The sequence below is a fragment of the Podarcis tiliguerta genome, assembly GCF_965153285.1.
Source record: "Podarcis tiliguerta genome assembly, chromosome: 1".
In the NCBI taxonomy this organism is placed as follows: domain Eukaryota; kingdom Metazoa; phylum Chordata; class Lepidosauria; order Squamata; family Lacertidae; genus Podarcis; species Podarcis tiliguerta.
Genome location: NC_139534.1, coordinates 42602064 through 42623558, shown reverse-complemented (window position 1 = coordinate 42623558; position 21495 = coordinate 42602064). Strand labels below are relative to the sequence as shown.

At 39.8% G+C, this 21495-nt stretch overlaps 1 protein-coding gene across 3 annotated transcripts in view; it reads right to left on the bottom strand.

The window, feature by feature from the left end:
* The window catches only part of DPP10 (dipeptidyl peptidase like 10), a 542405-nt gene that overhangs the window by 155363 nt on the left and 365547 nt on the right, over positions 1–21495 (bottom strand). For all 3 annotated transcript variants that reach the window (XM_083408081.1, XM_083408080.1, XM_083408082.1), the window contains one exon: positions 15947–16042. In XM_083408081.1, the coding sequence (XP_083264207.1) occupies positions 15947–16042 (96 nt within the window). The remainder of the gene's footprint in view (positions 1–15946; positions 16043–21495) is intronic.

Below are 21495 nucleotides of genomic sequence, written 5' to 3'. Positions count from 1 at the left end.
CTCACAACATTATTATAAATGGGAACCAGGTAATGGGAGCAGATTATTTTTTTTAAAAAAAATCACTTACTCACCATTTTCTTTAAAAAACAAAGCAAGAATATAACCCCAATAAGTGCTTTGGGGTGGGTACTCAAAGGTACACAGTATTGGCACTCCCCCCTCAAATGTCCCATGCAGTTCAATGGAGCTTACTCCCAGGCAAGGGAGTGTGATGCTGTAGAATCGGATATATTTTGCTTCTGCTACCTGCCTAAATTTCACATAGCCTTTACTGCATCCAAATCTCTTTACAACAACCAGATCTCTTAAGGAAAATACATGTATATTTCTTTAAAATAAAGCTTTAAAAATATAAATGGGCATTATTTGTTTCTTCAAACTCCCATGCTAGTGCCAAAAAAGAAGAGAAAGAAAATATAAGAGGCTGAATCAAGCCATAGTGTTTGATACTTGTAGTTAAGTTTCCAATGACATTCTAATCTGGCAATGGCCATTTAAATGACTGGGGTTTGTGGTGGCAGAGAGACTGAATTGGTAGGGAAACCAAAGCCATCAAACTTAGGGTGGACATGTGTTCTGTTTTACAGACGTCAGTCCTCTGTTTGAAAGGCTGTCAGAGAACAGCCTTCTATTTGAAGAGCTGTCTCGTCCAAGGCTGGTTTAAAGATAAATAACTCTAAGGGAGAGCAGGGGATGATGGTGGTATAAGTAGTGTATCAACAGTTAACACCTGGACAGCAAACTGAGCAGATACATAGGTCACTCATAAAATTGTATTCTACAATTATTTCTAAATTTCCAAATATACATATAAATCAATGTGTACAAATTTTATGCAACTCTGGGTCATCCTATGTTCTCTTTTTTGGATGCATTTCCTCTGTATTTTGTTTGTTTCTTTGTGATAAGTAGCCACCCTAAACAAAATGGACCTAAAGTCACTACTGATTTAATTTAAACTGTTAACCTGGAAACTTGGGCTCATACTCGACCAACATCATGCAAAATTGTGCAAATCAAATGTAAGCATTTAATCATCAAATAAAACTCCTATAATTAATTAACTGTGGTTTTAATTAGTCTAAATACAATAGGGTGGTGTCTGCAATGGTACCAGGACATTTTACCTTTATGTATCACTCACTCAATTTAGGACCAGTTTTTGTCTTCATTTATATTATTCTTCTCAAAGCATCACATTTCCCATTCGTGTGCACTGAATTTCATCTCAAATCTTATTGCCAGAGTCACATACTTCTCAACCCACAGTATTTTATTGCGTTTCTGACTAAAGTGTGTTGTTACTCTTGTCTCTGAACTCTGCCAAAATGCTTCCGTGGAGGTTCAATTATCTTGTATGTTGCCCAAAATTGGAGGGAGAGGGAGAGGGAGAGGGAGAGAGAGAGAGAGAGAGAGAGAGAGAGAGAGAGAGCACGACTGGGCATTAAATCTGTTGAACAGCCAAGAGCAGCCAGAATTTCTTGGAAGTAAGGTTTTCTGTCATTCCTTATGTTAAAGTGCTCCATATTTCTAAGATGCAAGTACAACACACAAAACCCAACTCTAATACTTTTTATGTTTAACTTTTTTGACCTTGAAACTCTAACAGAAATCCCGACAAAGTGTTTTATTTAAAATGCTTGAGGGTCAGGCATCCTAAGCATGTTTGCTTTGAAGTAAATGCCATCTAAATCAATGCTACTTATTTCTAAGTAAATTAAGTTAGGATTAGGGTGTTAATTTAAGAAAATGTTGGGGAAAGTCTGGCCATAATACAGCATTTTAAATCCTATTGATTACAGTCCTTTTAATGAACAGGACTTTTTAAGTCCTTAATTTAGGTTGAGTCACACTCATTTATTCCTAGTTGACTCTCTCCCACGCACTTTTTAATACACAGATAATTCCTAATTCTAAAATCAAGGGTTAATTTACCACAGAAGAACCAGAACACAAGGCTCTAATCTGTGGGAGAGGGGCTGTACTCAGAAGTTCTTGCTACAACTCATAAAAAATAATTCTGATGCAATGGTAGTGAGGGCCATTTCACATCCACCTACACCCACACCAGAGTGTGGAAACCGTTTCAGTGAAATATTATATACTGTGGGGATACACATGTGAATAACACAGTCACCTGAACAGGGATTTAAGGGGTATTTTTCATATAGTCACCACCCTTTCCCCCAAGTTAGGGAATGCCCCATTGAAAATATATGAAAGTACACCACTCAGAATAGACTCCCATGCTGAGTGGGGTGTGTGTGTATAGGGGAGAAGATTTATAGAAAATGTGTATTTCATCCTTCCACAGTAACTTGGCCTCCTATGCATCACCAAAAATATATATTTGTTATAACAAGTTTTCCCAGGTGGATGAATAGATTTCTGCCATAGGTGCCCATTTTGTATTTTTTGAAACTTCACACATGCTAATTTTTATTTATCTATTCATAAAATGTATTTCCATACCACCCTTTCATGGTGGTACACAGAATTGCTGGTACATAGCAATATATATATATAAAAATAAACAATTAAAAGCAGTACCGAACTATCAGTGAAATGGCAGGCTACTCAATAAAACTTTTAACAACTACATAGGCCTACTGGCATATGTATAGATGCAAATTTAGACATAAATGGCATAAATACAAATACACAATACATCAGGTGACCTGTGTGCCTTGCTCAATTTGCTTCTGAGGTGCTAATTACTGATGTGCAATTTCAGCTCTCCTGATCTTCTTTCTGGATTCTTTTATCATGAAGCTAGACCTGGACAGACCAGCTCCTCAAATAGAGGACACTTGTCCTTTTCCTACCCAAGAACAATAGCAAGTGTACTTTCTTTTACATAAAGAAACAAAGTTCTATTCCAGTGGACAGATGGTGCAAACTCAACAAGGTAGGAGCAGGAATAAGTCCAGACACACTTAGGCACCAGAAACGTGCCAAGGGTTAAAACAACTTTGATTAGAAGAGCTTCAAGGTGCCCTCTAAGCACAGTTCAGGGATAAGCTCCTGGGCTGAGGATTCCAGGATCAGCAGCTGCAAGATGACACTGCACAGCAACATGAAGTTTTTCTTACATTAAGCCACACCTACACAGTGCACTTTTAAAAGCGGACTAGGAAAATCCAGCTACTCACACACACATGCCTGCCTCACCAAGGATTCCTGGCATGAAGCCAAGTGCTACTTCTTGGGGGATTGGTCTGCTCCTGCCGTTTGATGCACGGCCATTGCCTGTGAGGCAAGGCATGGCTTTCCTCTCCCCGCCCCAACATCAATCCCCCCACTTCATCGCTCAGGGTGAGACAGGTGCAACAGATGAGCTTGGCTGTGAGTCAAGGGCTTGAGCAGGAAGGCCTGTCCTCATCACAGTGATCTGGGAGGCTTATGATAAAATATTCAGCTAGACGTATGACAGTTGTGTGTGAAGACCCCCCAAACCACCCCCAAAATAAATGCACAATAGACATAGAATTTTAGTTTAAGGTTTCTGGCAATAATTTGGCCACAACTTTATTGAATTATATAGCATGTGAGTGGTTGCCTAGGCAATGGTTCCCAACTACCTGACCCTGCACAGTGGCAGGGCAGGATTGACAACTGGACTCCACTAGAGGTCAGTAAAACATACAGGCTCCAGTTCACCCCATAAGTTCCCATGGACTCTGGTGTGGCCCTAACCCCTGAAAGCGGATCAGACAAAAGCAAGGCGAGCCCCTGGATTCATTTAACGGAATTCCCTAGCAGCAGCAATGGAGGGGCAGGCACAGCCAACCACTTCCCCTCCGCAAAACATTGAACCAATTCCTAACAGCCAACCTTACAAAGTTGTGGCGATTTGCTACACGGTAGGCAAAAACCAAATGGCGACCGCCAATCAGCCAAATGGCAAAATTTCTACTGGGCCCCTGCTCCAAAACAGACAACCCCCTAGACAGGCATAGCAAGACCAAAGAACAGCCCTAAATATAGGGTGGGAGGGCAGGTGATGCACGTTGCAAGAAAAAGAAAACTCCCAGAGACGGGAAGCTTAAATCGCCCCTCGGTGGCCAATAGACAACCCAACAGGCCTAATTTCTGCCCCAGCAACCGAGGGGCGACCAATTGTGGCTACCCAAACGGTCCTGCCCCACAACAGGGAGGCAGTTTAGGTGATCTCACCACAACACGTGCTCTCTATGAGGGAGGACACAATCTCTAGAAATAAGAAAAGATTCCTCTGTAACGTAGGAAACAAGCAAACCCTATTGCACTGGTAAAAAAAAAATTCCTGTGGGGAGAATTTTTAAAATATTTAAACTTTTATATAATTTAAAGTATAATTTTCAGTTGTGCTCCCCCCCCCCCGAAATTGTATTATGGTGTTCCATCACTGCTAGTTCTTAGGTGGCAGGCTATCTACTCAGGTCATTGATGATTAGGTTAGCTTCTACTGTGGTAGTTATTTCAGTGGGGTGAGGTAGAACTTGTCCTTTTTATTGTGTTGTTGGATTAGTATTTTAGATATTTTGTATTGTACAGTTTTCTGATTTTTAATTGGTTTTATCCATTTGGATTTTATATTGTTAAGTCAGTTTGAGACTTTTTATATCAAATAGTATTGTGGGGGGAATTAATGGAGAGCAAACCAAGGAAAGATGAGACTGCCAAGTCTTCCATTTTGTAAATGTGATTTTTGTAAATGGATTCTGTATTTTTCTGAGCACTCAGTTCTACATTGGTTTAAAGGGTGATGCCCATAAGGATCAGACAACAATAACTAAAATTTTGGGAATCACTCTTCGTTTTATAGAATTTATGAACTCCTTTAATTAAATATCCCCAAATGGTATACATTAATAATAAAATAATACAATCTTTAGTCCAGAGACAATTGAAATTCCATACATTACAGTATACATTAGCATTATGCAACTGCAAGAGAGAATTCTGAGGTTGGGAGAGCAGCCCAGTTTTAAAACTGAAAAGCGTTAGAAATTGAAAGTTTTCTCATAATAGGCCATCAAGAACAAAACACTGAGACCAAACACTTTGGATAGAAATAAAGGCCCAATCAATGTGGAACACCAATACTCCAACTCAGTCCAAAACCTGATTGTGGTTTTTTTTCTTGATTTCAATGTTTAGCAATTTTATTTTAACAAAGTTCCCAGAATTTAATTATCCCACTAGAGAGAATATGAGTTTGTGTAGCCCCATTAATGGATGTAAATCAATCTACATTTACTTATTTGGCAAATAGAGACATGGCTGCTATAGTCATTACTAGTTGGCAAATATATCCCACAAATTGCCTGGAAACTTTGTCAGACTGGAATAAACAAAAACATACCAGTTGCCAGTGGTTCAATTTAATGTTACTCGGTATGTGCACCACGTCCAACTTTTGTAGCAGTAAATTAAAAATGTAATTAAGTTAGACCATCAAAAACATAATCAACCAAATCTCATAGTACTTATTTTGTTTTTGTAGCACATATTCCAAACCAAGGGTTAAATTGCATCTGTGTACCCAAGACCCAAGTGTGGGGTGTAATGCCTAAGCAGCATTTCTTGCAGGCAATTTGTCTAAGCGGAGTGTCCAGAAAAAAATTATTGCAAGGAAGTGATAGAAGCTCTCTGTCAAATATCAGGCAGAACTGGCTATGAGACAAGTACACTTGTAATTGGCAGAAATATATCCCCAAACTCTAGGGATTCATCCAGACATATGCTTTTAATGTCCACAATTCTCCCGCTTCCTGCCCCCTAAGATTGTGATAGCAGCTTCTGTACTATAGTGTAAGTACCATTATGAGGGTAAAGGTAAAGGACCCCTGGATGGTTGAGTCCAGTTGGACTTGATTATTGGGTGCGGCACTCATCTCACGTCAGGCCAAGGGAGCCAGCGTTTGTCTGCTGACAGCTTTCCAGGTCATGTGGCCAGCATGACTAAACCGCTTCTGGCACAATGGGGCTCTGTGACAAGTACCAGAGTGCATGGAAACGCTGTTTACCTTCCTGCTGCAGCAGTACCTATTTATCTACTTGTGCTGTTATGCTTTTGAAATGCTAGGTTGGCAGCAGCAGGGACAAAGCAACAGGAGCTCACCCCATCACATGGACTCGAACTGCCAGCCTTCCAATCGGCAAGCCCAAGAGGCTCAGTGGTTTAGACCACAGTGCCATCTACTCCCTTCTGTTATGTATCAGCAATGGTAAGAGAATGGTGCAGTAAGGACTGAAGTGGTCACCACACAACTATAAAAACTTCCCCAACCAATTCAGTGATTTCCCCATATTTTCCATATATGTATATAGCTGAAAAAAAATTAAAAAGAAATTTATGACGTAATATGGGGATTATTCAAAATTACATTAACAGAGGATCAAAGTCTGTGGCCTTGTGAAAGAAATCAAGGACATTTTTTGCAAAAATCAGGACTGCCAATACAAACTAGAGTCTGTGTCAGCCAACTGCTCTCTGAATCCATTTCAGATGGAATAATACCACCCTCCTCATTTGAAAAAGTGAACATTATTTAATCTAGAAGATTGCCACTCACCTGAAAAGAATAATGTTGTTGCCAGTTGGACAGAAAAGCGGCAAACTATGCTTGTTATGCCCTCATTCTGTATGTACATCTGCTATTTTCTCATACTGGTACAATGATTGGCCAGATTTGTGAATGGAAGAGTGCAGCTGTTATTATACGATACGGTTTCCCCATGTCAGATGGAGATCAAAGCAATGCTAAAGCAACCATCCACATATTTGCATGGAAGCATTGTCATTCACCCTAACCAATCCCAGAAGAGTTCCACCAGCAGTCCATCTACATTCCGTACTTGGATTATCTTATTACCACACGAGGACTCATTTCAGTAATGAAAACCAGCCTGCGGAGTTTGCTGAAACTGCATACATCTCAGATACTGCACTGAAGAAAATGACTTTTGAGCCAATGCCAATGCCAATTCCACTCAGGAACCTTATAAATTTGAAAACTTTGGGGATCAATCCATTACTTGGTAAGAGTTGTGGGTAAAAAGACATACCAAAGAAATTCACCCGTAATAATCTAGCATATCCAGTATGGGCCTCTTGAACCACACCACAAGCTCCCTGCTAATAAAATGTCCTCACAGCTCTTTGCCTCCCAGTTACAATATACACAATTGAACGATTTTAGCACTTTCGACAGGGTGATGATGAAGATTGATTATTATTTTTCATTGCATTTCTATACCGCCTTGTATTTTGAAGAAAAAAATCTCAGAGTGGTTTACAACACATTAAAACATTGAATAAAATAATCTTGAATAAAATAAATTCAAGCTTCAAGGAAAATATTTCAGGTCCTTCTCTAAGTAAACTATCGCTTTCCCCATATTTATTTACCTACTTAATTTAATTGCTTGGCTTGTATCGTTGCATGTCCATAAAGAAAAGTTTAACACCTATCCCAGTGAGAAATTTATAGAAGAAATTATTGACTTTTTTGTTTAAGACCCTCAGAGACTCAAGTTTTTGTTTAAAGAGTTTTTGAGTTTATGTTATATTTTACTTTATGGATAGACAAGCGTTAACAAAAGAACTTATGTCTGACATTCACCACAACCAAGGCAAATTCTATGTAGTGAAATTCATCCTTAGGGTTTTAAAATTTGGTTTGGAGTTAGCTTTAGTTTGCCCATTGAACAATACTGAGTTTTTCTAGTGCCTGTTATTGTTAAACAGACAAATGAAGCAATTTGTTACAAGTTAGTTCTGAAATATATAATCTCTAACTCTAATTGGATGCTTTTGCCACAGTGCTTGTCAAGTTTGATCTTCTGCTGTACCAGTATTATTGTCAGCGTCCCATACTGCTTTCAAACTCATATTAGAACCCATAACACATGTTAGGAGGTCCCTGTAAATAATAGAAACAGAACCTTCTAGAGTACCTACAGAGGCTTACAGAAACTTTAATTAAAAGTTAAGGATCTCAACTGGCTGTTAAGTTCTGAGGAGAAGTTTAGCAAAAGTTTTTTTTTTTGTAATAGCTGGAAACAGTTTTTCTCTCCACCAATTGAACTCTATTCAAAGATACATTATTATTAAACAAATTATGTAACCTATATAGGCCTTTGGATTTTTTCCATCGTTCATATTGAGCGTATCTGATAGAGTATTGGGGTGGAATTCAGTACTGAGTTCTTACATTCATTCCGTCTCTGCAAGCATTGCAGCTTACCAACTGGAATAATCCCCTTCTCTGGCTCTTGTGTACTGTTTTGGGGTTCTCCCCAAAAGGACAGAGCCCTGTCCTCTGCCTGCACCTCAAAGCAGAGCTGGTACATCACATGAGGGTGGGCTCCATTGGCAGTAGCCTCCTTGCCCACTCTTCAGCAGCTGCCCAAGGAAGGAGACCGACAGCAGCTATAGTAGGTTAGGTATACCTAATTTGCCTTCACTATGATGTGTGTGCATTGTTCTTCCCACTAGTAATGTGACTATTGTTTTTACCATTGACTTTATTCCTTTAGTAGTTCAATAGAAAATGTAAGGTTCTGGAACAGGTATGGAAATTTAGGCACAACGTTCATGTCTACTGCTCATATCTGCTCAAACCTAGTCCATTTGCACGCTTTGCATCTTCTAAATTGCATCAAATCTTTGGGGAGAATACCAAGGTATTTAATGCAGCTATCAACATTCCTTTAATCAAACAATTATCATGGAAGTTGACATGCAGCTGGTTCCTGGAACATTTTTTTCAAAGCTTTCTCAGACAGTGCAGTGCAGGTGCCATGCTCTGAAGGTGTCCCTAGTAGCTTTATACTGATAAATAAGGAGACAAGCAAGCAACCCTCAGACAACCTCATAAGTAGGATCTATAAGATGTTTCTTAAAATTTTCTGTGTGATTTGTTTAGCTTTTTCGCTTTAAAAATCCACACAGAACCAGAATTGGATGAGAGACGTCAGTTTTTTGGCATATTCAGAAACAAGATATACAAGATTTGGACCTGTTTGTTAATCGCTAAACAGAGGATCATGGTTTTGCTTTGTTGCAAGGGCTCATGGAAACTTTCCAGGATTAGAAGTCTGTATTCTTCAATTTTGACTACCAATGTCTATGTTTTCCTTCATGCCACAGCAATTGGCAGGTTATGGTGCTTATTTATGAATGCTCTGGCCGCTTGGCTGACTAGATAAATGTACTCTGACTGCCTACTAGATCCATGTGTTTTCATCTTTTATCCCTGGGCTTTTCTTCTATACATCCTGTTATCCTTCCTCATTCCCATTGTAAAGTGAACACTCAAGCTCTCCATCCATCTTGGCCTGAAGCTTGTGCACCTGGCCCTGTGGCTCCCTGCCCTACATTTCTATCTGCAGTCCAACTTTTTGGTTTCCCATCCTCAGGTCCTGCTGCAGTCTGCTTACTGACTACACCACAGCCAAAATCATTTCTCACAGATCTGCTGCATCCTCTAAAAGCTCTCTTTCGCTCTCTTTGCCTGCCAATATATCATCCTTCCTGTTGCTTTTCTCATCCTCTACATACTGTCACAAAGAGCTCTACAGGATCAGCCTTCTGATGCCACATTAATCATTTTTAGCTCCATGACTTCTTCCATGCTTCTCACTGTGCTTTCAACAATTGCGTCCTTAATGTTTATCAGGAAACATTTTACCTTTCCTGTAAACTTTCCACCCTGTATGCTGGGACTCTTAGAAATATGCACCTGTATTCAGACTATACTTAGTTTATTTTAGAGCTGCTTGCTCGTACCTAGCTAAATGCAGATTAGCACGCTTTTTTGTGAATCCTCCTTACTCCTGTCTGTTTTCTAGGCTACTCGGCTAATTTTGAATTTTGAGAGAATGGTGTGGGCACCAGACACAAAATGGTTGCCATAACACAAAATTAGAGACAGTACACTTATAGTGAACCTTTTCACAGAATTGTATTTCTGTACTGGAAAAGCTTTGATTTGTTGAACTTTTGCCTGCCATACAGCTGTTAAAGGGACAATAAATTACAATGTTAACCCTAAATCAAAGCCCATTTGCCTGGATGTAAGCTCCATTAAACACAGTAAGACTTACATCTGAGCAAGTGATAGTGATTATGATTCTTTTTCTGGCCCTGACTTTCTTGTCGCTGCCTTCCCTGCTGGTTCCGGATTTCTTAATTCCGAAAGAGATCTGGCTTTAATTCTGCCATTAGGAAGACGACAAAGTATCTGTAAATTCTGGGTGTGGGGTGGAGCCACTCTTCTCATACATTCTAGTGCTGGCATCCGCAAACTTGGCCCTCCAGATGTTTTGGGACTACAGTTCCCATCATCCCTGACCACTGGTCCTGTTAGCTAGGGATGATGGGAGTTGTAGTCCCAAAACATCTGGAGGGCCGAGTTTGGCCATGCCTGCTCTAGTGGGACTAAATTCATTTCCGCAGAGCAGACTTTGGTAAATAAAATTTTGAATACTTGCTGTGCAGCAAGATGCACCCATGGGCTAAAGATATTTATAACAAGCAAAAGTTATAGTGATGGGAAAGAGTGAGTAGAATGTGACAAGAAGAAGAAAACAACATATTTCTTTTCCTTTTCCTCTCTTCCTATACATCCCAAGGACATTCCAATGCAGTTGTTTGCACGCAAGACAATTCTGTTAATAGTCAAGTAGGGACGGGAAAGCATCTCCCCATTGCCTCCAAAATCATTAATATTTTGCAAGCATTCGCTTCAAATATGCACAGAACCTCAAGGGCTTTGCAAGCACTTAAAATAAATGCTTGCAAAAACAACAACACACCAGTGGCTCTCTTCCTTTTGCAAGTCGAGGGAAACCGTGGGAATAATACAACTTTACCTTTGTTAGAAAGGTGGGAGAAAACCACTGGCAGAGGAAACACACCTTACTGGCTGCACTTGGTGAAATTGTTGCCAGGGGTGGTATGCCCACCCACTGAAGAGGACCCTTGGAGCAGGACAACCTCCTTTGCAAAGTAGTTTTTTGCCCATAGCAGAAAATTATCACAGTTTAGCCCTTCAATGCATTTCTCTGTGTACATGTTGCTTAGAAGTGTTGCACCTGAGAAAAATGCTACTGCATGTGTGTGGCAGAGATATCATCCTGAAAAAAGACTCAGGGTTGTCGGTGGGTGGGTGCCTCCCAGCAAGTTTCGCATCATAAAATCATCTGGGACAAGTCAGACCTTTACAGACTGATACCCTGTTCCCCCTTCATGATTATTATTGTTATTAATCTTTCTTTCTCTTATTACTTGCAGACATCTTAGTAGAACTGAGGAAGGGAGATCTGTCTGAGGTGGGCTGTGTTAAACTGAATTCTGCTTACAACACTTGAGCATTTTCTCTTCAGATTGCAGCCCCATCCCTACAAAGTAGCCACCTGCAAAGTAGACAATAGTATATGCTGTTAGAAGAAATAATTATGATAATTATGATATTAAATCAGAAACAGGAAACTGGGTAGCTGCTATAATTGAATTCATCCCCCCCTCTTTTTTTTTTAGTTTCCCATTCTGCAAAAATATCAACATAGCAGTGTAAGTCCACAAAAGTGTCCCTTTAATTATTAAAAAAATAAAACTTGCTTACACTAAGTATTAAGTATCACACATTTAAAAGATGCAGGTGCCTTCACTTTAGTCTTTTCAGTGTCTGCTTAAAACATTAATGAGAGGTTTAAACAAATCTAGTGCATGTTTACTCAGAAGTGTGCATAATGGGATTTGCTTTCTAGTATGTGTTTGGTATAGCAGTTGCCAGCATAGTTCTGCATGTTTACTCAGACTTAATTCCTATAGCAGAGCTTTCCAAAAGTGTGTGTGTCGTGCCACGTTAGCGTGTCAGCTGCATTGAGTAGGTGTGTTACACGAAAGCTCCTTGCGCTCCTCTTGGGGCTAGAAAGGGGTTAGTTTAACCTCCGGTTTGCTAGTAAAACTGAATTACTGTGTTATGAAATTATGCATGTCTAAAACGTGTTTGGAAAGTTCTGTCCTACAGTATTCATTTGTGGTGTTTAACTAGTGGTGGTGATTCACCTATCCAGCTCCGTCAGCAAATCTGCAATTGCACAACATGGCTGTCCCCACTCATCCCCCTGTGCAACCCCCTGAAATTTGGTTTACGGTGGTGGGGGATCAGGAGGGACCCCCTGAACAAAGTATGAAGGGACAAGGTGGCTCATTCCATGTGAAAAGCTGCAGTGCTTACACAGAACAACTGGAAGAGTATGGCACTGATTTCCAGTGTATTTAGAACTACAGCAAAGCACTCTGTTGTGTTCTCAGACAAGAAACAAGCTGAATTTACCCCATAATTGTAATATATGAGGTCCATTTCTTGTTATGCCTCTTGTCCTCTGCTTCCCTGCCCAATCAGATTTGTTGTGCATAGGGAACTTCCTGGTGACTTGTTCACTCAGCCTTCATCCTGGTTTGTTTACAGGGAGATTAGACAGTATTGGAATGAATGCTGATTAAATAGCCAATTTGTTTGCCTTTGGCCTTATCTGATCAATTAACTATCTTATGAAAACCTTCACATACATATTCCTGGCCAAAAGAACAGCTTCTGAGTACAAGCAGCATTCAGGCCACAATCCTAACTCAATTTACTTGAGAGAAAGCCCAATTTAATTAAGTTGGGCTTACTTTTGAGTAGACATGGTTAGGCTAGTACTGTGGGTGGCTAAAGATACTATAATAATAGAACCTGAAGTTTGGCCAGTTTCCTTTGTAGGCATGGGAGACTAATGTGTATAGAGATTACTAGTTAAAATGACTTTCAAATAGTGCAGCATTTGTGTATGTTTCAGGGGGGAAACCTTACCAAAAATATGCCTGTAGAAAATAAATATGACAGTGTTTCAACAAGTATAGCCAATGATGAATTTTCATGGCTTAAACAATTATTAAAGTAAAAATTTATATTAAGAAGTTAGAGTCGCTATTCTTGTAATATAGTGATTTCCAAAGAACTGATACTTTCAAATTAATTAGAGGAGCCCTAAGATGGATCATGCACTGAACCAACACTTGAATGAATTATGGGGTCCCAAGATCCAGCACACATCACTTTCCCCAAGAATACTACCCCATGTCCATGCCAATTTAACTGTACTTTACAAAGATTTTTGCAACCGAATTCTCATGCATTCCTTTAATAGCCTTGCCTTTTTGTAATTCCAAACCATCTGATAACCATTTTAATACCTCATAATTCAATGCAGCAGTGTAGTTTAAGCAAATTAAGGCCATTTCCTCCCATTTCTACTCCTGTGGCATAGCCTATACTTCTCTTTCAATGTGCCCTTAATCTTAACACATTTTGTATCACTCACTGGCAGCGTTTTAAATTTTCACTTTTTTAAAATTAAATGTTAAAAATCAATACTACTAAAAGTAGATGCACTCTCATTTAACATCTTCAAAAGCCTGACAGACATCTAGACCTCTTTTCAGAATCATATTAGAGAACAGTGGCTGATCTGATAGAATTTAATTATAGCATAAAAGGCATAGGCCACAATCCAGAGAGCCCATTTACATGCTCTCAATGGATTGTTCATGCAGAGCCAGGCTTTCTATAGCTCTCTTTTGGTGCATTAGGCATCAACACCTGTAACCAACCTGTGGGGAGTGGGAAAGGGAAGCTCTTTCAAAAATCTGCTATAAAATTTGTGTAAAAATTAAGAACATACCATTTTGTGTAAGAGGTTCTAGCAGGCTACGATAATTGTGACTGAGATACAGTGAAAATACCAGTGTTACAAACTCAGTGAAATGATATTGCAAAGAATGAACGCTGCCGCTGTCTTAAATAGAATTGTGAAATATAATTAGTATATGAGACTCTCACTGAGAAACACTTTGCTGAATTTATCAGTATGAGAACTTATTTCATGTCAGTGTCATGATCACTTGATGATATGCCACAAGGTAGTGACTGAATTGATATTATACTTTATTTTTGAATAAGAATTAAGTGTTATTGCCATAACTATTTGAATGTGCAAAAAAAAATGAACATCAAAATCTGAATTTACAAAATATTATCTCTGTCGTATACCAATTATTGCACTTTTCTTGTCAACCCTTCATCCAGTTCTCATAAATAAGTACCGTAAGACGATTTCCAACATGCCTGACTAAATCAGGGTTTACTCCAGCATATGGTATTTATAGCCTAGAAAAAACTGTTTACGAAACAAGGCTCACATTATTATTTAATCTTACTAACCAGAATAATATCCAAAAGACAAATACAAGGCCCACATATCTATTGGTGGAGCGAGCATAGGCATAGTGTCGATACATAATCTAGTATTAGTTCCCAACCCTAATATGTCACAAAGATAAATTCTGAAAATATATTTTTCAGGGGGAGCATTAACAAACAACAATAAAACAACTACAAAATCAATTACAAAAATCCTCAAAGTTTAACTACTCAAATCTGTCTACTCCATATTTCAAGGTCTCCATTGTATTAACAGCTTCCCTGTCATCTAAACACTGTTGCTGTTTTTTAAACTATCAACAAAAAATACTGCCTACAAACTTAATGAGCACTACAGGCAGTTATTCATAAGATCCTAAGAAAGACAACATAGTAAAAGTGCCAACCTTTTTGTCTATCAAATGAGAAACAGCCTAGGTAGCTGGCCCTGGAGAACAATTTAAGCAGCAACACCTCTAACCACTCAATACTACATCTCCCACAGAATTTGGCAGTTCACCACTGAGTCATAATAGATGCAGTAAAAAGATGAGAGGAGGAAAGACAGGAGGAAGGTGAGAAACCAGGAAAATATAATAGTGGTATAGGGATAGAAGAAGCAAGTGGGTAAGACAGGAGGAAGCAGTAGTATATACAGTGGCTGGGAAAACCCAGCCAGATGGGTGGGGTATAAATAATAAATTAGTAGTAGTAGTAGTAATAATAGTTGTATATACACGGCCTAATGCATGAATATTGTGAGATAAGGGCTTTATAATGGTAACAGTGACCTCATCTGACAGATCTCAAGTCTTCTGGCATCATTAGGACATCTGGGTAGAATCTACACACATAAAAATGCTGTGAAAATATGTTTTTTGTTTTTTAAAAAATAGTTTTGAAAAAAAGATAATTGAATTTGCCATTGCTCGCTGTTGCCATCTCGTGTCAATTTGTATGTTGCACTTTACAACACACTGGCTATCAAAGTTTACCCACCAGATCCAATTATCAATCACTGCTGTAGGTTGTGATAGATGGATTCAGAGAAGAAAGCAGTGGCATAGGTTAAAGTTATGTGATTTTACAGTTGTGTGTTTTGCTGTACTGATTTTTAACATTATTTCAATACCCAGAGGCAAAAGAAGACACCTTTAATAGTTGTTAAGAAAAGGCAACTACAACAGATGCAGTTATCATGCAAGCATATCAGTTTGTGAGAATTTTTTATTAGACAATTCTATGTTTCTTTCAGCCTCCTCTTCTCTGCACTACCTGTGCCTAATCTTCCTTATGCATCAGGACCTTTTCCCAGTTCCAAACTTGTTCCAGGAGATTTATTCACAACCAAACTCACAGCTTTTCCTCATCTCACATAAGATGGTCTGCAAGCTGTTTAGTTTCTTGAGCCATACCTCAACTTATTGACAACAATCAGTACCAAAATGAAATAAGTTCTTTTCATAATTCTTGTATAGATGAAGTTATGGTGGAATTATTTGGACACTTGGGTACCTGAAGTTTCACAACGTGATAAATCATAGGTTGTCCAGATCTTAAGATCAATCCTCAGTAGGAAGAAAATTCTCATGTGTAGAGCTCATCAAATTAAGAGTTTGGTTGGTACAGCAACTGATTTCCCCTCTAATATCCCCATTCCCATATCTTTCTATATAGTACTAAAAAGAGTATGTGCAACATACCATTGATCCATTTGGCTTCTGGATTGTGAACTATAAATTCTTTTCTGAAGAGGTCTTCTAAAGACAATCTGCTTTCTGATGAATTTGACAGTTCATCTAAAGAAAAAGAAAAGAAAATTGAAACAGCAAATCACACTTTTTTATATAGAAAACCCTGACTAGATTACCAAAGGCTTCACACAACCCCAGACCCATACTGAAAGCTGAATCCTTCCCATTCATTAAAAATACAGATTTTTATTTCAGCAACAGTCAAGTAAAGGTAAAGGGACCCCTGACCATTAGGTCCGGTTGTGACCGACTCTGGGGTTGCTGCGTTCATCTCGCTTTATTGGCCGAGGGAGCCGGCGTACAGCTTCTGGGTCATGTGGCCAGCATGACTAAGCCGCTTAAGGCGAACCAGAGCAGCGCACGGAAACGCCATTTACCTTCCCACCGGAGCGGTCCCTATTTATCTACTTGCACTTTGACGTGCTTTTGAAATGCTAGGTTGGCAGGTATGTGGGAAAGCCCTCTGGTTGCTGGATGCAGCCAGCTACAGGGTCAAAGCCTGCAGGAAACGAGAGACAGTGTTCCCTCTTCCAGTTCTGCAACCATATCACCTGCTGCAGGTGATGCCGTGGTCCAGGGGACATTATTGCTTGCTTGAGCATCTTTCTTGACATTTTAAAGCCATAGACTACTAGGTAACTTGTAGAAGAGAAATTGCTATTTTTATTTTTATTTTATTCCTTGAAGCTATTTTTTCTCTCCATAAAGGCAGAATATATAGAGATATATGGTATTCGAAACACAGGTCACAGCATTTCACTGTAAGAGCTTAAGACAGACAAGTACAACCTTTTCTACAAGCTCATGCTTGTCTTTCCTGGCACCCACAGGGTGCCCCCCCCCTAAATTAGGGCTGAAAGAAACATTCTAGTGTGGTTCCTCTGGTTTGCAAATCAGCCCACAAGCCCTAAAAGGTTGGTGCCCAAAGGAGTAAAAGAACAATTAGAAAGTTTGCTAAGTTTCTCTGTGAATATACAAAGGGGATAATAACAGCTGAAACTGGCAAGTCCCAATTGAGACGATATACCATTTACCTTTACCATTATATTTGGACTTTTAGATGACAAGTTTACAAAGAATATATAGAGATAGACAACCAAATTATAGTACAATATATTAAAAAATGTTGAACTCCTCACTGCATCTGCATTTACACTAATCCTACTTCCTTTGAAGCATACAACTCTTCATTTGAAAGCCTTAATTCCAGTCCAAATATAGCTTATGAATCCCCCAATAAACATGCAGTTTTGCCCCTTACATCCCATCTTCAACAGTATTAATATGCCTTCCACCATGCACTAGCAATCCAATACTGAATGCTCCTGGAAAAGGTAGGAGGCCCCAATTTCCAAAGGATGCCATGAGGCAGTGGCCATGCTGATACCATGCACTATGCGGCCATTTGCCACCACACTGCTCATGTGCCTCCACTGCCTCTTCATTGATGCCCTCCAGTAAGGCTACTGGGTTCCCTCCTCCATTTAGCAGCGGTCAACAGCAGAAGCTAGTAGTCTACTGGGATTTCATAGAATCATGGAATCTTAAGTGTTGTGAGGGACCCAAGAGTCATCTAATCCAATCCCCTGCAATGCAGGAATCTCAGCTAAAGCATCAATGACAGATGGCCATCCAACCTCTGCTTAAAAACCTCCAAGGAAGGAGAGTTCACCACTTCACATGGGAATCTGTTCCCCTGCCAAACAGCTCTTACCTGCCACCTGATTGTTTTGGTCCCTAGGAAGCATTAATATTCACAATATATGTAATTAATGAGGTGTTTTCCCCCCTCTATGGCAACATTTTCTGATCTCCCTGTTTCTTTGCTATAATCATCTTCAAATCAGGATTCTGTAAATTTATTTGAAAATCACTAAATATTAAATAAAACTGGCACTTTTTTGAAACCCTAGAAGAATCGCATGAAACCACTGAGAGTGGGGGAGAACCCTTTAAACCATTAGACAGATGTAGCAGCTTTGTTGAAGATTCTGAAAAGCTGGCTTTGTTGCATGTTTTTGAAAATATACTTTACCATATAACATTACTGAAGATGGTATTGAGAGCCACCCATTCTCTTGAAAAATGATGTATCTTTTTGTATGTAAGCTAGAAAATTCACATCACATCACTGTCCAATCTTTTATTTTTTTGTACTAAATCTATGTTGCTACCTTTGTCTAACATTTCAATAAATGTTGTTCTGGCTTCAGAAATCTCACAAATTCACAATGCACAGTTTATACAATGCAGTAAAAGTATTTCCCCTTCACACTGCAAAAACTTTCTGAATCTTGTAACCAGGAGAACTTTTCTTTTGATACCTTTGTGAATTCATATGCATGCTTTATATTTCTTGCCTCTTACTGGAGCATATTCCTTTCTCCTTAATGTTTATTCTCACATTTCACAATAGGCTATGCATTTTCCATCTCCATTCAAGATTATATTGAATTATTCATTACAGTATGACACTTCCCAATTCCTTAACTGGCTGATAGATTTTTAAATTTGAAGATATAGATACTGAGTATAGATTGCAAGCCAGAATAGAATTCTGAGCTGTTTAAAAGCTCCACCAGAATCCAAAATCATGATTGCAGAAAATTAAGCAGGAGATTTAGCTAATGTTGCCCAACAGGAAAGTGTTCATGTACTTCACTATGACTATGATCCAGTCCTTCCTCCACAGTTTATAACCCTCCTGTCACAGCCCATGAAACAATGGGCCCACATGGACTGTGTGTGCACTACAGTTATCCCTAATTTGCTAGACATCATTTCAGGGCCTGGAATATGGTCATGTAATCTGACATAAGCAATCATGAAGACTGAGCATCAAACATACAACTAGAGTACTTGGAGTGTCCTCCTGCAATCTGTTTTATTATTCCTTCTTGCCGACTCCCAGACCTTAGCAGGCCTAGTGAACTACTTATATCCAGTAAATGCTGTATTGAGGCCCTCAAACTGGTGCTCCTCAGGATTTGATAAGACACAAGCTATGATAGTTATAGTTTTGATAATTATTTTGCTTTACGCCTAACAGTGCAATTGTTCTGCTGCTGTTTCTTCCATTCTTCATCCCATCACCGAAATTCTTTCAAATCTGTAAATCAGGGTTTGGGCTGTAAAGATGCCATTGATAAAGGTGTCCTCTATCAACAACACATCATAAGAAGTTGTGCTGGAGTGCCTCTGCCTAGCAGGTATTCAAGCTCAGTTTATTTTCCCTCATCTATCCCACCATTGTGTCCAGGCCTTAGTCCAGGTCCTGCACAACCTCTCCTGATTCAGATGTTATGGAGAAATAGAGCTGGATATCATCACTGTACTGATGGCACCTTGTCCCCAAACTCTTATTGATATCTCCAGCAGCTTCATGTAACTATTAAATAACATTAAAATAGTGCCCTGCAGCACCCCAGGCTGTGAAAAAGCACTCTCCCAATGCTAATCTTTGGACTTTGTTCTGTAGGTATGACTAGAACCACTATAACTGAGATATTTATAAAGAGACTTGGTTGTCCTCTATCAATCAAACAAGTTTCTGACCACACAACCCAAAGCCCATAGTTACTTGGCCAAACCAGACCAATTATCTGCATACAGCAGATGCAGATTTTTGTTTATAACTGGCCATAGCTGTCAAGTGTCCCTTATTTGAAGGGACAGTCCCTTATTCCAGCGCCATGTCCCGCTGCTGTCCCTTATTGATGGATGTCCCTTAAATGATGTCCCTTAAATTTCAAAGCAAGCAGCTCCTCTCCCTCCCTCCCTCCCTGCCGGCCAGGGAGGAGGGAGGCTCCAACTGTGTTGCTTGACTGTGTTGCTCACCCAATAAGAAGTCTAAGAACGACTGGCGGGTTGAGCTTGAATGCCTTGTGTGCGGCTAGTTAATGCAAGCTGAGGGGTTTTTTGAATGCTGGATGCCGTTTTGTTGCACGTGCTGCTGCAAACTTTGCAGTGCAAAGCCAGGCCGGGGAGCCATCTTAAGTTGAGGCTGCATAGGCCTTGTGGTGCATGTGATTCAGATTCTATTCAGTTGAACCTCTGGTTACAAAGTTGGTTGGACAGTGTTCTCGAAGCTACCCAGCATGAGTTTGACCAGACTGCAGGAAGACAGGAAGACTGGAGTGCCTAGAACAGGTGAGGCTTCAGGTCCCTTATTTGGACTGCTGGTCCCTTATTTTCAAGGCTGCTGGTCCCTTATTTTCAAATCTGTAAGTTGACAGCTATGTAACTGGCCCAGTTGTATGTGTTCTGTGTACTGCTGCAAAATAACCTATTTTGATTGGTTGGGTCCAGAAAGTTGAGTATGCTTCTTTGCATGAGGGATTGGTGCCTATCACCTTAAAGGAGGTAGTGGCACAACAACAACTGAAAAAGCCAGTCCTGGATCCAATTCATTGTAACAACTATCACTCAGTCACAAATACTTTCTTTCTAGGGAAGTGATTGACAAGGTCGAGGTGGAACAAATGCAGACATTTCTGTAGACTGATTATTTGGGTGCCAGTCTAGTTTCAGTTTGGTTTGGGACCAAATTAGCCTTATAGTGAGACTGGCAGGCAGAGTAGAACCCTGCTCCTTCTGCTCTTCTAAAATTTTGTTCAAAAACAAACTCCCATAACTTTTGCTTGGATATCAGAACTCTAGCTGCTCATTGCTACATAACTATATCTGAAGAGTGTGTGTGTGTGAGCTGGGGAGGCAGCTTCAGAATATTCTCCTTGACTTTACAATAATACTAACGCCAACACTTAGGTTAAGATGAAGTGTACTTTATATGTTTGTTGGTCACCAGATTCCAGGAAGCAATGTAGAAACAATCAACCTTCACCTGCCAAACACGTCACCACCAAAATCATACTGTGAGGCTGCATTGATTTTCTCCTCATTTTTAAAGAGATGCTTGTATCCAGGATGCAACAGGACTAAGTGTAACCAAACAAGTAATTTACCATTGTTTGGTCTCTTAGTTGCAGTCATAAAGCTTCACGCTGTTGTTTGTTGTTATTGTTGCAGCATTGTGACAAATGAAAAGATCATTATCCTATGTGCATACCTTCTTTCACCAAGCTTCTTTTTGAGTATTATGCATAGGCTTGAATATAAAGAAGTCAGTGTTTAAAATATACAAAAAGAAAAAATCACGTAAAGGGACAGAAAATGCCACATTATCTTCCCTGGAGCAGAGGTCACAGTCTGGCATGGCCACGGCAGGCCATAGCAGTAGGGAGAGGGCACCCTCTCCATGTGGCCAATGCACAACAGCCATGGGGACAGTCCACCAAATTTTCAAATTTAAATTGCCCAATCATGGGCTGTCCCAGGGTAGGGTTTGGGGTGGCACACCTCACTGGAGACCACCTCTGGGTGTCTCCAGTCAGGTGTGCTGCTCAAGCACAAAGATTGGCTGCTCCTGCTCTATGCAGTGCAGCTGGCTTTTGAACTCCTGTCCTCCCATCTCTTTATTCCATGGTTGCCCTGGTCCG